Source organism: Leiobunum rupestre, chromosome 2, assembly GCF_980474605.1.
Source record: "Leiobunum rupestre chromosome 2, qqLeiRupe1.1.hap1, whole genome shotgun sequence".
Lineage (NCBI taxonomy): Eukaryota > Metazoa > Arthropoda > Arachnida > Opiliones > Sclerosomatidae > Leiobunum > Leiobunum rupestre.
The window spans coordinates 90,268,728-90,282,913 of NC_143385.1; the positions used below are offsets into that span (position 1 = coordinate 90,268,728).

The 14,186-nt window shown below is 32.0% G+C and overlaps 1 protein-coding gene across 3 annotated transcripts in view; it reads right to left on the reverse strand.

Annotated features, from left to right (window-relative positions):
* Nucleotides 1-2,182: 2,182 nt before the first annotated feature.
* Nucleotides 2,183-14,186, reverse strand: part of FMRFa (FMRFamide related propeptide) — a 76,733-nt gene continuing 64,729 nt past the window's right edge. The window contains exons 4-6 of one of the 3 annotated variants that reach the window (XM_090166661.1): nt 6,603-7,137; nt 6,474-6,525; nt 2,655-2,766 (exon numbers count right to left, since the gene is read on the reverse strand). In XM_090166661.1, the coding sequence (XP_090022787.1) occupies nt 6,512-6,525; nt 6,603-7,137 (549 nt within the window). In that variant the 3' untranslated portion in view covers nt 2,655-2,766; nt 6,474-6,511. Of the gene's footprint in view, nt 2,767-6,473; nt 6,526-6,602; nt 7,138-14,186 lie in introns of all 3 variants that reach the window. The other 2 variants (XM_090166659.1, XM_090166662.1) reach the window with 2 other exon arrangements.

Here is a 14,186-nt window from a genome sequence, read left to right on the forward strand (position 1 = left end):
ATCACAGTGAGAAAATCGAACAATAAAATACTTAAATTTTAAGTATTAAGGAACTACTAAAATTCGTAAAAGAATATTCATGTGTGGTCTCAAGAGTGACTACTGGAACCAACATGTCCATGTGATTTTCAGTAAAATCATCTGCTCCATGAACCTCGCTCTGATTTAGCCACTTTAAACCGTTGTCACTTGCTCACAGAAGCTCAGTAACTCGGCGTTTGACAATCCGTAAGGGTCACACTTTGCGCGCTGGTGCAGGTGGTGCTTTGTGGACCGCACGCCGGTGCTCTGCAGCTCTTGTGATGGATGAAAAGTAGATACCGCATGAACTGCAGCATCTCTTTTTCAGATCACCACGTACACTAGGGCAATAGAGGTCATAGGGCATGCTGATGAAGGTGTTCAAGGGTTGAATTACCCGGTTTTATCCCAATTTTACAATGTTTCTTGTGGAAATAAAATTACGTGATATTTTCCGAAACCCCCTCTCCTCCACGTGAGATTGGGTGATATTCAGCTCCTTCCCCTCCCTCATCTAAACGCCTCACGTAATTTATGGACGCTCCCAAAGTTTATAGACATCAGAAATTACCATAAAAGTATTGGAGCTGGCTCCTTTATTTCGGAGGCGGATCCTGGAGTCGGTTTAAAACACTTGGAGCCGGAGCCGACTGGAGCCGATAGGGTTAAAGTCGATGCCGGAGCCGTATTGTAGCCAGCCTTCTCCTTGTGTTTGTTGCTCCTAAATACCAGCTAGGAGCAACAAACAAAGGAGAAAGCAGCTAGCCTTTAAACACGCTAACGAAGGGTTGTGTACGAATTTCATTGGACGAGCGTCACGAGCCTTTACGCTGAACGTTTTACGGGCGGGGGGAAGACAATTTCCAAATTTTCCCCTTCCGACGGCAGCAGGTGCTAAAGCTTTTAGCCAATGAAAAACGTACACAAGAAAATCCACGACTTGCGTTTTCCTTTGGTGGGGTGTTGTGTTTGTTACTCCTAGATGCCAGTGTATAAATCATCTCTTGCCAGCGAAAATAAACATCTCTTAAAATAACATACCATACTATTTCTCTCAAGACAACAATACCATTTCTCTCAAGACAACAATACCATTTCTCTCAAGACAACAATACCATTTCTCTCAAGACAACAATACCATTTCTCTCAAGACAACAATACCATTTCTCTCAAGACAACAATACCATTTCTCTCAAGACAACAATACCATTTCTCTCAAGACAACAATACCATTTCTCTCAAGACAACAATACCATTTCTCTCAAGACAACAATACCATTTCTCTCAAGACAACAATACCATTTCTCTCAAGACAACAATACCATTTCTCTCAAGACAACAATACCATTTCTCTCAAGACAACAATACCATTTCTCGCATTTGCATTTGCCATTTTAACCCCAACTGTTGAAGGGTTATATGGAATACGGGCAGCAGTGGTACGTTCGCCTTATCTTAATTAAAATAGGGCAATGCTTAATATAAGCCATAGAGTAACCCACTCGCATGGAGTGGAAGACCCTATGGAAGCGCATGAAACATTAATCCTAACGGGCCAGCTTGTTTTCGAGGCGGGAATAAATAAAGTCCGAAGAGCGATGTGTTGTTTTTACATTTTTTAGAGTACAAACTTACCTTTTTATCCAGATATTGTACATTACCTTTAGGCCAACTTGTTTCTTTCACGCCTCGAAAACAAGACGCTGCATACGAAAAGTGTTAACAAGTTTTGCTGATAGCCCTCCACTCTATGTGAGTGGTTTACTCTATGATATAAGCTATGATTAGTTCGCCGCCATTTTTAAAAATCTGATTATCTCCATAGCAGGTGGTCACGTGGTATGCGAAAGTCATCATGATGACGTCGCAAAATCAGTTCAGCCCATAGAGTAAAACCCATAATAAGAAAACTTGCTAAGTTAATTTAAAATTAGTTATTCCCCTCGGTAAGAATCGCTCCTTAAATTGGCCTATTCGTCCGTGTCTAAGAGAAAAATCCACCGCGGAATTTTTCTAATCGTCTAATATTATATCTGAAAATGGTTTCGTTAAGTTGAAATCAAAATCACTTTGGCGAAAAGTAAAATAACCATAGTGTATATCACTTTTATTTATATTTTATACAATTCAGAGGTGACTTTTACTTTACCTTTCCCATGTATTAAGTTAATAAGAAAGAACTAAACTTTCGCCAACTTTCATCGAAATTTAATCGAAAAGCAAAGAACAATTTTTGTTTAATTTAAATTTAACAAAACATATTTAGTTTTCCATAAATTAATTACATTATGATAGAGAACTAACGATACTTTAAATTATAACATTCCAAAAGTAAAAAAAAATGTCCAGGTGCACGGATAAAATTTAAAATTTTAAAAATATATTACTTTTTTATTATTATTTCTGCAATTGTCGTAAGCTCCAGACTTCGTAACACAGTCTTTCAGAAAATACGTCTTGACGAATAACTCCTTTACACAGAGTAGCCGTACCACGTTTCGTTTAAATTACATCTCTTTGGTTATATATATTTTGAATTTTTTGAATATAAAATGAGAAGTGTTTTTCTTCAACCGAAATGGAGGAATAGATTTCGCCTTTCTTTTTGAACTAAATAGGGAAAGGCTGCTCTTTGGATACGATGAAGGTGGCCGACGAACAATGGCAATCTCATGGCGCTCAATTGCGTAGCGGACAGGGTGTGCGGGAGTAGGTAGGAAGATCTGCTATTCGAGGAAGACGTCACTGCAAAAACACAACAATAAAAACAGGTTAGAACTTCATCTTTATATACGCTTGGTATTAAGTATGTATGCAGGCACGAATTTATTCATTTACACCCATGCATATAGAATGTATAGATGTGACTGTCGTAGAGGCGGGACTAACTTGATAAGTTTTTATGACGTCTAAAGGGCCGCTCGTCTATTGGTCCGAAATTAACCAATGATGACTCGGTCTAGCTTCGGCGTTATCGGGGCTCTTTCTGAGAGACAAAGAGAACCGTAGCTACACCGATTTACTTGTCATTGGCTATTCTAGGACCAATCAGAGAGCCGCTCTTTCCGTATGCATGTTATAGTTGTCACCATAGAGTAAACCACTCACATAGATTGGAAGGCCCTATGGAAGCGCGTGAAACATTAATTCTAACGGACCAACTGGTTTTCGAGGCGTTACTAAATATAGTCCGAAGAGTTATGGAGTTGTTTTTACATTTTTTAGAGTACAAACTTACCTTTTTATCCACATATTGTACATTACCTTTAGGCCAACTTGTTTATTTCACGCCTCGAAAACCAAAAGATGCGTACGAAAAGTGTTAAAAAGTTTCGCTAATAGCCTTCCACTCTGTGTGAGTGGTTTACTCTACGGTGGAAGGCTATCAGCGAAACTTGTGAACACTTTTTGTAGGCAAGGTCTTGTGTTCGAGGCATGAAATAAATAAGGTGGCCAAAAGGTAATGAAAAATATCTGGATAAAAAAGTAAATTTATACTGTAAAAAATGTAAAAACAACACCATCGCTCTTCAGATTATACATTGAGTTGGGCATAAATAGAGATACAACTAAATCTGGCTGGCGCGGGACCAATTTCGTTCAATAAGGAGACTTTATCAACTTTATCGTTCTACCGTGGCGGCATCTGTCTCTAGTGGTGGCAACTATATTGCAATCGAATATTTTCGCGAATCTGATGCGAAATTGAAATGTATGATTACTCGTAACAAACAAACCTTTGAAGTTGTTAAAAATAATTTTATTCCGTCAACACGATCCTTTTTAATTCCAGTTACAGTGAGTTAGCTAATAATTATTTATTTTTAGCCATATAACTTTACAAAGTATAGATGGCGCTACCGCCTAATTATAAAGATTAATTTCGTAAAGTCTTATCAGAACAGGTCCCGTGTAACCATGGTAACCGAAATCGTAATTGTAATTCTAGCAGTATTATTCCCAATTCAATGGGACTATATTTATTCACGCCTCGAAAATAATTCGGCCCGTTAGGATTAATGTTCCATGCGCTTCCAAAGGGCCTTCCACTCTACGCGATGGGTTACTCTATGGTTGTCACTTTGTAAAGTGACAATGGCGTAGGGCTGAGCGTTAAGGGCAGCCTTTACGACAGGATGATGCCATAATGGGTACGATTCACGGGTGTACATGAATTTGTTCATGATTTAGGTTAACAGAGAATATGAAGCCGCAACTATAGTCGTTGTTTCACGATATACATAAAATTATCTACGCTTACACAATATTGTATCCCCCCCCTTAGCGACAGAGAGGGGGAAACAGAGGGGCGTGGCTTTTCTTCAGGAGGTGATCATTTTCTCTGTTCACATAAATACATTCTGGGTGTAGAGCAATGCTCAAAGAACATTTAAAAAAAAGAAATTTAGAGCAATGCTCAAAGAACATTTAAAAAGAAGAAATTTAGAGCAATGCTCAAAGAACATTTAAAAAGAAGAAATTTAGAGCAATGCTCAAAGAACATTTAAAAAGAAGAAATTTAGAGCAATGCTCAAGGAACATTTAAAAAGAAGAAATTTAGAGCAATGCTCAAGGAACATTTATAGAGAAGAAATTTATAGCAATACGCAAAGAGCACAATTTACGAACTACAATACACACGAATGTTTCTCAATAAAAATTAACATAAACGGGCGGTGTCGCACCGAAGAATACTCCCGAATGCACGAAGAAGTTAATTTGGGGATACTAGAAATATCCATAGAAAATACAAAAGTGGAATAGCAACTCAACCAATTTATCCTTTTAGTAGTCTTTTACGCTTATACCAAGTCCAACTTTGATCTCGCGCTATAGCGGCCAACTCATTCGTTGAAGTTTTTATGTTAACCTACGAGCTAAAGATAAATGTTAGTTTTAGAATAGTTTTTGCATTAAAGCCAATATTAAAAACTGTATGAGTTCAGCGCCACGCTCGTTACAGCGGGAAAATCTTTGCTCGCGGAATTTCGGCGAAAGGGGTGGCCGCTATAGCGCGAAATCAAAGTTGGCCATGCTTTTACACTTCGGTACTATTATTAGGATTTAAGCCTCGTCTATTGAAATGTATAATAATCGGAAGCACCCCTAGCTTTCCTTAAAACTTCGATATGCATTTAAAGTCTTGTCAGTGCTCGAGTTTGTATTACTTTTCTATATTTTCTGTGCAATATGGTAGAAGAGCTATCAGCAGTTCAGCCCGCAGTTTGCAATGTAAGATAAGCTATCAAAAGGAATTTGAAAATATTAATAAAAGCGACAAAGGACGATATAAACCATTATAAATGCACTGTCATCAACGTACGAAACTCGCAATAAGTTAGATGCATAAAGAAACTTGAAATTTCTTCCTGGCCATTCTTACTGAATAAAATACATTAAAAGTTACTTTTATCACCGCGATATAACTATTACTGCTCTATTGAGAAAAATATTTTAATTCAAGGTATATTATCTACATTTGAGAACCGGTTTATTTCTTAGTCCAGTTAAATACCAGAATTAAAAATTGTAAATATCTCAAACTAAATTATTCCTACACCTAATCGATATACTAAGTACTAATACATTTATTTAATTATTTACCTAAAATAGTTTGATATTCTGTTGATATAATTAATTTCTAATTTTCCTTAGCAAGAGGTTCATTTTAAAGCGTTAATATTAAACGTCCTATTTTAAAACATTTTTAATAAAAATATTAAAATAAAGGGTATTCAAGTGTAAAATGCCTTTTTTAAATTATCTCTTATACAAGTTTACTTCGTTAGAGTTAGTTAAAAGATTTATTATAATCTATTATAACCAAATTATAATTCAGAAATCAAAACATACTAATAATACAATATTATAATGATGTATAGTAAAATAATTTAGTAATATTATCGGTTTTAAGTACTTATTCCAGTACCATTTTAAAATCGTTAGCTATATAATTATAACGTAGAAAAATGACCTCCGTGGAGCTGACAAAACTAGCATTAACCAAGAACGTATTAATTAATACTAAGCGATAATGACTATGTTGATGCCATTCGCGATCACCATGGTCTAGTATAAATTCTAGATTTGCCTTACCAATCAACTAAGAAACAGTAAACTTGTTTTAAGTATTACAGAAGAAGGAACAAAAAAGCTTTAGTTGTAAATTTTAAACCGAAGATATTCTACTTTGTTAAAACTTTCCCTCTGAATAAAATGTCATTTTGGGAAAAACTGATCCAATTGTAATACGCGAATCTAAACTAAAACTGACTAAACCGACTCCTGGATTTTTACTTAAATAAAAACGAATGAAACATTTCAAATTATAATGCAAGATATATCGATAAATATGCTTAAGCTAGTTGGCGAGCATCAAAGCGATTAGAGCAACATAAAGCGATATTGTTAAAGAAAAAAAAAAGCAATTGACATCGTTGTCGAATAAATACCTCCACTAAAAACCGGCGGTCGTTATGCGTAAAAAGCCTCAATTGACCGTTTCTAAAAGAAACATGTAACGTTTTAGAAAAAATATCCGCGCAACAATGAGGAAATAGATCATTTTTGGAACAACTTACTACTGGGGGAAAACAGCGGTCCCTTCCAACCAACCAAAAAATCTGGCGAATTCACGTATCGTTTCCTTCGGGTCGGTGGTCTCGTTATATCGTGATCAGGGACGTTAGTCTGGCTTTGACGGTCATTGGCTAAACTACGCGATTCAATGTCCGGAACGCTCCTTTTGCCAAACCTCATAATGTTGTGGCCGTGTTCGGGTCTCTTACGGTTGTAGTTGTACGTTTCCCGACTCACAGCGTCGCCGCCAACATTATCATCATCCCGTTTTCCAAAACGCATCAGCGCGTGCTGTTGTCTTTTTGACGACGGGTAAAAGTTTTCCCTATCCACGGCACTGGTCTCGACGTCCTCGTCGTCCACATCGTCGCTCCTCTTCCCGAAATGCATGAGGGAATGTGTCCTCCTGAGGGCAGGCCAGGCAGCGGGCGCCACCACCAGGGAGCTCTTTTTGCCGAAATGCAACATCGGTTGGCCAGCTGACGCCGATCGTTTAGTCGGGTAGAAATCCAATGCGGGGAATTGATTCTCTTCTGACTAGAAATAGGGACGCTTTCGTTTAGATATTTCTCTCTTTTTGACTCGCATTCTTTTTCACATTTAGGCAAACGTAGACAAGCGAACGCATGCATTTACGAAGGAAGTTTTGGATATTTGTAAGTTATAATCAAAAATAACCTAATTTAATATTTCCCGGAATTTAAGCATTTTCTCAATAGTCCAAAAATAACGTTTCTCGATGATTTAATCATTTCCTTAAGAAGCAAAAAACAACGTTTCTCTATGATTCAATCATTTCTTCAAATAACATAAAATTACATTTCTTGATAATTTAATAATTTCCATAAGAACCAAGAAATTACATTTTCTCGATGATTGAATCATTTCCTTAAATAACATAAAATTACATTTTTTGATGATTTAATAATTTCCTCAAATCCAAAAAAATAACATTTATCGGTGATTTAATCATTTCCTCAAATAACAAAATAACATTAATCGGTGATTTAATCATTTCCCCAAATAACAAAATAACATTTATCGGTGATTTAATCCTTTCCTCAAAAACAAAATAACATTTCTCGGTGATTTAATCCTTTCCTCAAATAACAAAATAATATTTATCGGTGATTTAATCCTTTCCTCAAATAACAAAATAACATTTCTCGGGGATTTAATCCTATCCTCAAAAACAAAATAACATTTATCGGTGATTTAATCCTTTCCTCAAAAACAAAATAACATTTCTCGGGGATTTAATCCTTTCCTCAAAAACAAAATAACATTTATCGGTGATTTAATCCTTTCCTCAAAAACAAAATAACATTTCTCGGGGATTTAATCCTTTCCTCAAAAACAAAATAACATTTCTCGGGGATTTAATCCTTTCCTCAAAAACAAAATAACATTTATCGGTGATTTAATCCTTTCCTCAAATAACAAAATAATATTAATCGGTGATTTAATCCTTTCCTCAAATAACAAAATAATATTAATCGGTGATTTAATCCTTTCCTCAAAAACAAAATAACATTTCTCGGGGATTTAATCCTTTCCTCAAAAACAAAATAACATTTATCGGTGATTTAATCCTTTCCTCAAAAACAAAATAACATTTCTCGGGGATTTAATCCTTTCCTCAAAAACAAAATAACATTTATCGGTGATTTAATCCTTTCCTCAAATAACAAAATAATATTTATCGGTGATTTAATCCTTTCCTCAAAAACAAAATAACATTTATCGGTGATTTAATCCTTTCCTCAAAAACAAAATAACATTTCTCGGGGATTTAATCCTTTCCTCAAAAACAAAATAACATTTATCGGTGATTTAATCCTTTCCTCAAAAACAAAATAACATTTATCGGGGATTTAATCCTTTCCTCAAAAACAAAATAACATTTATCGGTGATTTAATCCTTTCCTCAAATAACAAAATAATATTTATCGGTGATTTAATCCTTTCCTCAAATAACAAAATAATATTTATCGGTGATTTAATCCTTTCCTCAAATAACAAAATAATATTTATCGGTGATTTAATCCTTTCCTCAAATAACAAAATAATATTTATCGGTGATTTAATCCTTTCCTCAAATAACAAAATAACATTTCTCGGGGATTTAATCCTTTCCTCAAAAACAAAATAACATTTATCGGTGATTTAATCCTTTCCTCAAATAACAAAATAATATTTATCGGTGATTTAATCCTTTCCTCAAATAACAAAATAATATTTATCGGTGATTTAATCCTTTCCTCAAAAACAAAATAACATTTCTCGGGGATTTAATCCTTTCCTCAAAAACAAAATAACATTTATCGGTGATTTAATCCTTTCCTCAAAAACAAAATAACATTTATCGGTGATTTAATCCTTTCCTCAAATAACAAAATAATATTTATCGGTGATTTAATCCTTTCCTCAAAAACAAAATAACATTTCTCGGGGATTTAATCCTTTCCTCAAAAACAAAATAACATTTCTCGGGGATTTAATCCTTTCCTCAAATAACAAAATAATATTTATCGGTGATTTAATCCTTTCCTCAAATAACAAAATAATATTTATCGGTGATTTAATCCTTTCCTCAAATAACAAAATAACATTTCTCGGGGATTTAATCCTTTCCTCAAAAACAAAATAACATTTATCGGTGATTTAATCCTTTCCTCAAATAACAAAATAATATTTATCGGTGATTTAATCCTTTCCTCAAATAACAAAATAATATTTATCGGTGATTTAATCCTTTCCTCAAAAACAAAATAACATTTATCGGTGATTTAATCCTTTCCTCAAAAACAAAATAACATTTATCGGTGATTTAATCCTTTCCTCAAAAACAAAATAACATTTATCGGTGATTTAATCCTTTCCTCAAATAACAAAATAATATTTATCGGTGATTTAATCCTTTCCTCAAAAACAAAATAACATTTCTCGGGGATTTAATCCTTTCCTCAAAAACAAAATAACATTTCTCGGGGATTTAATCCTTTCCTCAAATAACAAAATAATATTTATCGGTGATTTAATCCTTTCCTCAAAAACAAAATAACATTTCTCGGTGATTTAATCCTTTCCTCAAAAACAAAATAACATTTCTCGGGGATTTAATCCTTTCCTCAAAAACAAAATAACATTTATCGGTGATTTAATCCTTTCCTCAAATAACAAAATAATATTTATCGGTGATTTAATCCTTTCCTCAAAAACAAAATAACATTTATCGGTGATTTAATCCTTTCCTCAAAAACAAAATAACATTTCTCGGGGATTTAATCCTTTCCTCAAAAACAAAATAACATTTATCGGTGATTTAATCCTTTCCTCAAAAACAAAATAACATTTCTCGGGGATTTAATCCTTTCCTCAAAAACAAAATAACATTTATCGGTGATTTAATCCTTTCCTCAAATAACAAAATAATATTTATCGGTGATTTAATCCTTTCCTCAAAAACAAAATAACATTTATCGTGGATTTAATCCTTTCCTCAAAAACAAAATAACATTTCTCGGGGATTTAATCCTTTCCTCAAAAACAAAATAACATTTATCGGTGATTTAATCCTTTCCTCAAATAACAAAATAACATTTATCGGTGATTTAATCCTTTCCTCAAAAACAAAATAACATTTATCGGTGATTTAATCCTTTCCTCAAAAACAAAATAACATTTCTCGGGGATTTAATCCTTTCCTCAAAAACAAAATAACATTTATCGGTGATTTAATCCTTTCCTCAAATAACAAAATAACATTTATCGGTGATTTAATCCTTTCCTCAAAAACAAAATAACATTTATCGGTGATTTAATCCTTTCCTCAAAAACAAAATAACATTTCTCGGGGATTTAATCCTTTCCTCAAAAACAAAATAACATTTATCGGTGATTTAATCCTTTCCTCAAAAACAAAATAACATTTATCGGTGATTTAATCCTTTCCTCAAAAACAAAATAACATTTATCGGTGATTTAATCCTTTCCTCAAAAACAAAATAACATTTCTCGGGGATTTAATCCTTTCCTCAAAAACAAAATAACATTTATCGGTGATTTAATCCTTTCCTCAAATAACAAAATAACATTTCTCGGGGATTTAATCCTTTCCTCAAAAACAAAATAACATTTATCGGTGATTTAATCCTTTCCTCAAAAACAAAATAACATTTCTCGGGGATTTAATCCTTTCCTCAAAAACAAAATAACATTTATCGGTGATTTAATCCTTTCCTCAAATAACAAAATAACATTTATCGGTGATTTAATCCTTTCCTCAAAAACAAAATAACATTTATCGGTGATTTAATCCTTTCCTCAAAAACAAAATAACATTTCTCGGGGATTTAATCCTTTCCTCAAAAACAAAATAACATTTATCGGTGATTTAATCCTTTCCTCAAATAACAAAATAATATTTATCGGTGATTTAATCCTTTCCTCAAAAACAAAATAACATTTATCGGTGATTTAATCCTTTCCTCAAAAACAAAATAACATTTCTCGGGGATTTAATCCTTTCCTCAAAAACAAAATAACATTTATCGGTGATTTAATCCTTTCCTCAAAAACAAAATAACATTTCTCGGGGATTTAATCCTTTCCTCAAAAACAAAATAACATTTATCGGTGATTTAATCCTTTCCTCAAATAACAAAATAATATTTATCGGTGATTTAATCCTTTCCTCAAAAACAAAATAACATTTATCGGTGATTTAATCCTTTCCTCAAAAACAAAATAACATTTCTCGGGGATTTAATCCTTTCCTCAAAAACAAAATAACATTTATCGGTGATTTAATCCTTTCCTCAAAAACAAAATAACATTTCTCGGGGATTTAATCCTTTCCTCAAAAACAAAATAACATTTATCGGTGATTTAATCCTTTCCTCAAATAACAAAATAATATTTATCGGTGATTTAATCCTTTCCTCAAATAACAAAATAATATTTATCGGTGATTTAATCCTTTCCTCAAATAACAAAATAATATTTATCGGTGATTTAATCCTTTCCTCAAATAACAAAATAACATTTATCGGTGATTTAATCCTTTCCTCAAATAACAAAATAATATTTATCGGTGATTTAATCCTTTCCTCAAAAACAAAATAATATTTATCGGTGATTTAATCCTTTCCTCAAATAACAAAATAACATTTATCGGTGATTTAATCCTTTCCTCAAATAACAAAATAATATTTATCGGTGATTTAATCCTTTCCTCAAATAACAAAATAATATTTATCGGTGATTTAATCCTTTCCTCAAATAACAAAATAACATTTATCGGTGATTTAATCCTTTCCTCAAATAACAAAATAATATTTATCGGTGATTTAATCCTTTCCTCAAATAACAAAATAACATTTATCGGTGATTTAATCCTTTCCTCAAATAACAAAATAATATTTATCGGTGATTTAATCCTTTCCTCAAATAACAAAATAACATTTATCGGTGATTTAATCCTTTCCTCAAATAACAAAATAATATTTATCGGTGATTTAATCCTTTCCTCAAATAACAAAATAATATTTATCGGTGATTTAATCCTTTCCTCAAAAATAAAATAGCATTCATCGGTGATTTAATCCTTTCCTCAAATAACAAAATAATATTTATCGGTGATTTAATCCTTTCCTCAAATAACAAAATAATATTTATCGGTGATTTAATCCTTTCCTCAAAAATAAAATAGCATTCATCGGTGATTTAATCCTTTCCTCAAATAACAAAATAATATTTATCGGTGATTTAATCCTTTCCTCAAATAACAAAATAATATTTATCGGTGATTTAATCCTTTCCTCAAAAATAAAATAGCATTCATCGGTGATTTAATCCTTTCCTCAAATAACAAAATAATATTTATCGGTGATTTAATCCTTTCCTCAAATAACAAAATAATATTTATCGGTGATTTAATCCTTTCCTCAAAAATAAAATAGCATTCATCGGTGATTTAATCCTTTCCTCAAATAACAAAATAATATTTATCGGTGATTTAATCCTTTCCTCAAATAACAAAATAATATTTATCGGTGATTTAATCCTTTCCTCAAAAATAAAATAGCATTCATCGGTGATTTAATCCTTTCCTCAAATAACAAAATAATATTTATCGGTGATTTAATCCTTTCCTCAAAAATAAAATAGCATTCATCGGTGATTTAATCCTTTCCTCAAATAACAAAATAACATTTATCGGTGATTTAATCCATTCCTCAAATAACAAAATAATATTTATCGGTGATTTAATCCTTTCCTCAAAAACAAAATAGCATTTATCGGTGATTTAATCCTTTACTCAAAAACAAAATAACATTTATCGGTGATTTAATCCTTTCCTCAAATAACAAAATAATATTTATCGGTGATTTAATCCTTTCCTCAAATAACAAAATAACATTTATCGGTGATTTAATCCTTTCCTCAAATAACAAAATAACATTTATCGGTGATTTAATCATTTCCTCAAATAACAAAATAATAATTTTCGTTGATTTAATCCTTTCCTCAAAAACAAAATAGCATTTATCGGTGATTTAATCATTTCCTCAAATAACAAAATAATAATTTTCGTTGATTTAATCCTTTCCTCAAAAACAAAATAACATTTATCGGTGATTTAATCATTTCCTCAAATAACAAAATAAAAATTTTCGTTGATTTAATCCTTTCCTCAAAAACAAAATAGCATTTATCGGTGATTTAATCCTTTACTCAAAAACAAAATAACATTTATCGGTGATTTAATCCTTTCCTCAAAAACAAAATAGCATTTATCGGTGATTTAATCCTTTCCTCAAATAACAAAATAATATTTATCGGTGATTTAATCCTTTCCTCAAATAACAAAATAATATTTATCGGTGATTTAATCCTTTCCTCAAATAACAAAATAACATTTATCGGTGATTTAATCATTTCCTCAAATAACAAAATAACAATTTTCGGTGATTTAATCCTTTCCTCAAAAACAAAATAGCATTTATCGGTGATTTAATCCTTTACTCAAAAACAAAATAACATTTATCGGTGATTTAATCCTTTCCTCAAAAACAAAATAGCATTTATCGGTGATTTAATCCTTTACTCAAAAACAAAATAGCATTTATCGGTGATTTAATCCTTTCCTCAAATAACAAAATAATATTTATCGGTGATTTAATCCTTTCCTCAAATAACAAAATAACATTTATCGGTGATTTAATCCTTTCCTCAAATAACAAAATAATATTTATCGGTGATTTAATCCTTTCCTCAAATAACAAAATAACATTTATCGGTGATTTAATCCTTTCCTCAAATAACAAAATAATATTTATCGGTGATTTAATCCTTTCCTCAAATAACAAAATAATATTTATCGGTGATTTAATCCTTTCCTCAAAAACAAAATAGCATTTATCGGTGATTTAATCCTTTACTCAAAAACAAAATAACATTTATCGGTGATTTAATCCTTTCCTCAAATAACAAAATAATATTTATCGGTGATTTAATCCTTTCCTCAAATAACAAAATAACATTTATCGGTGATTTAATCCTTTCCTCAAAAACAAAATAAC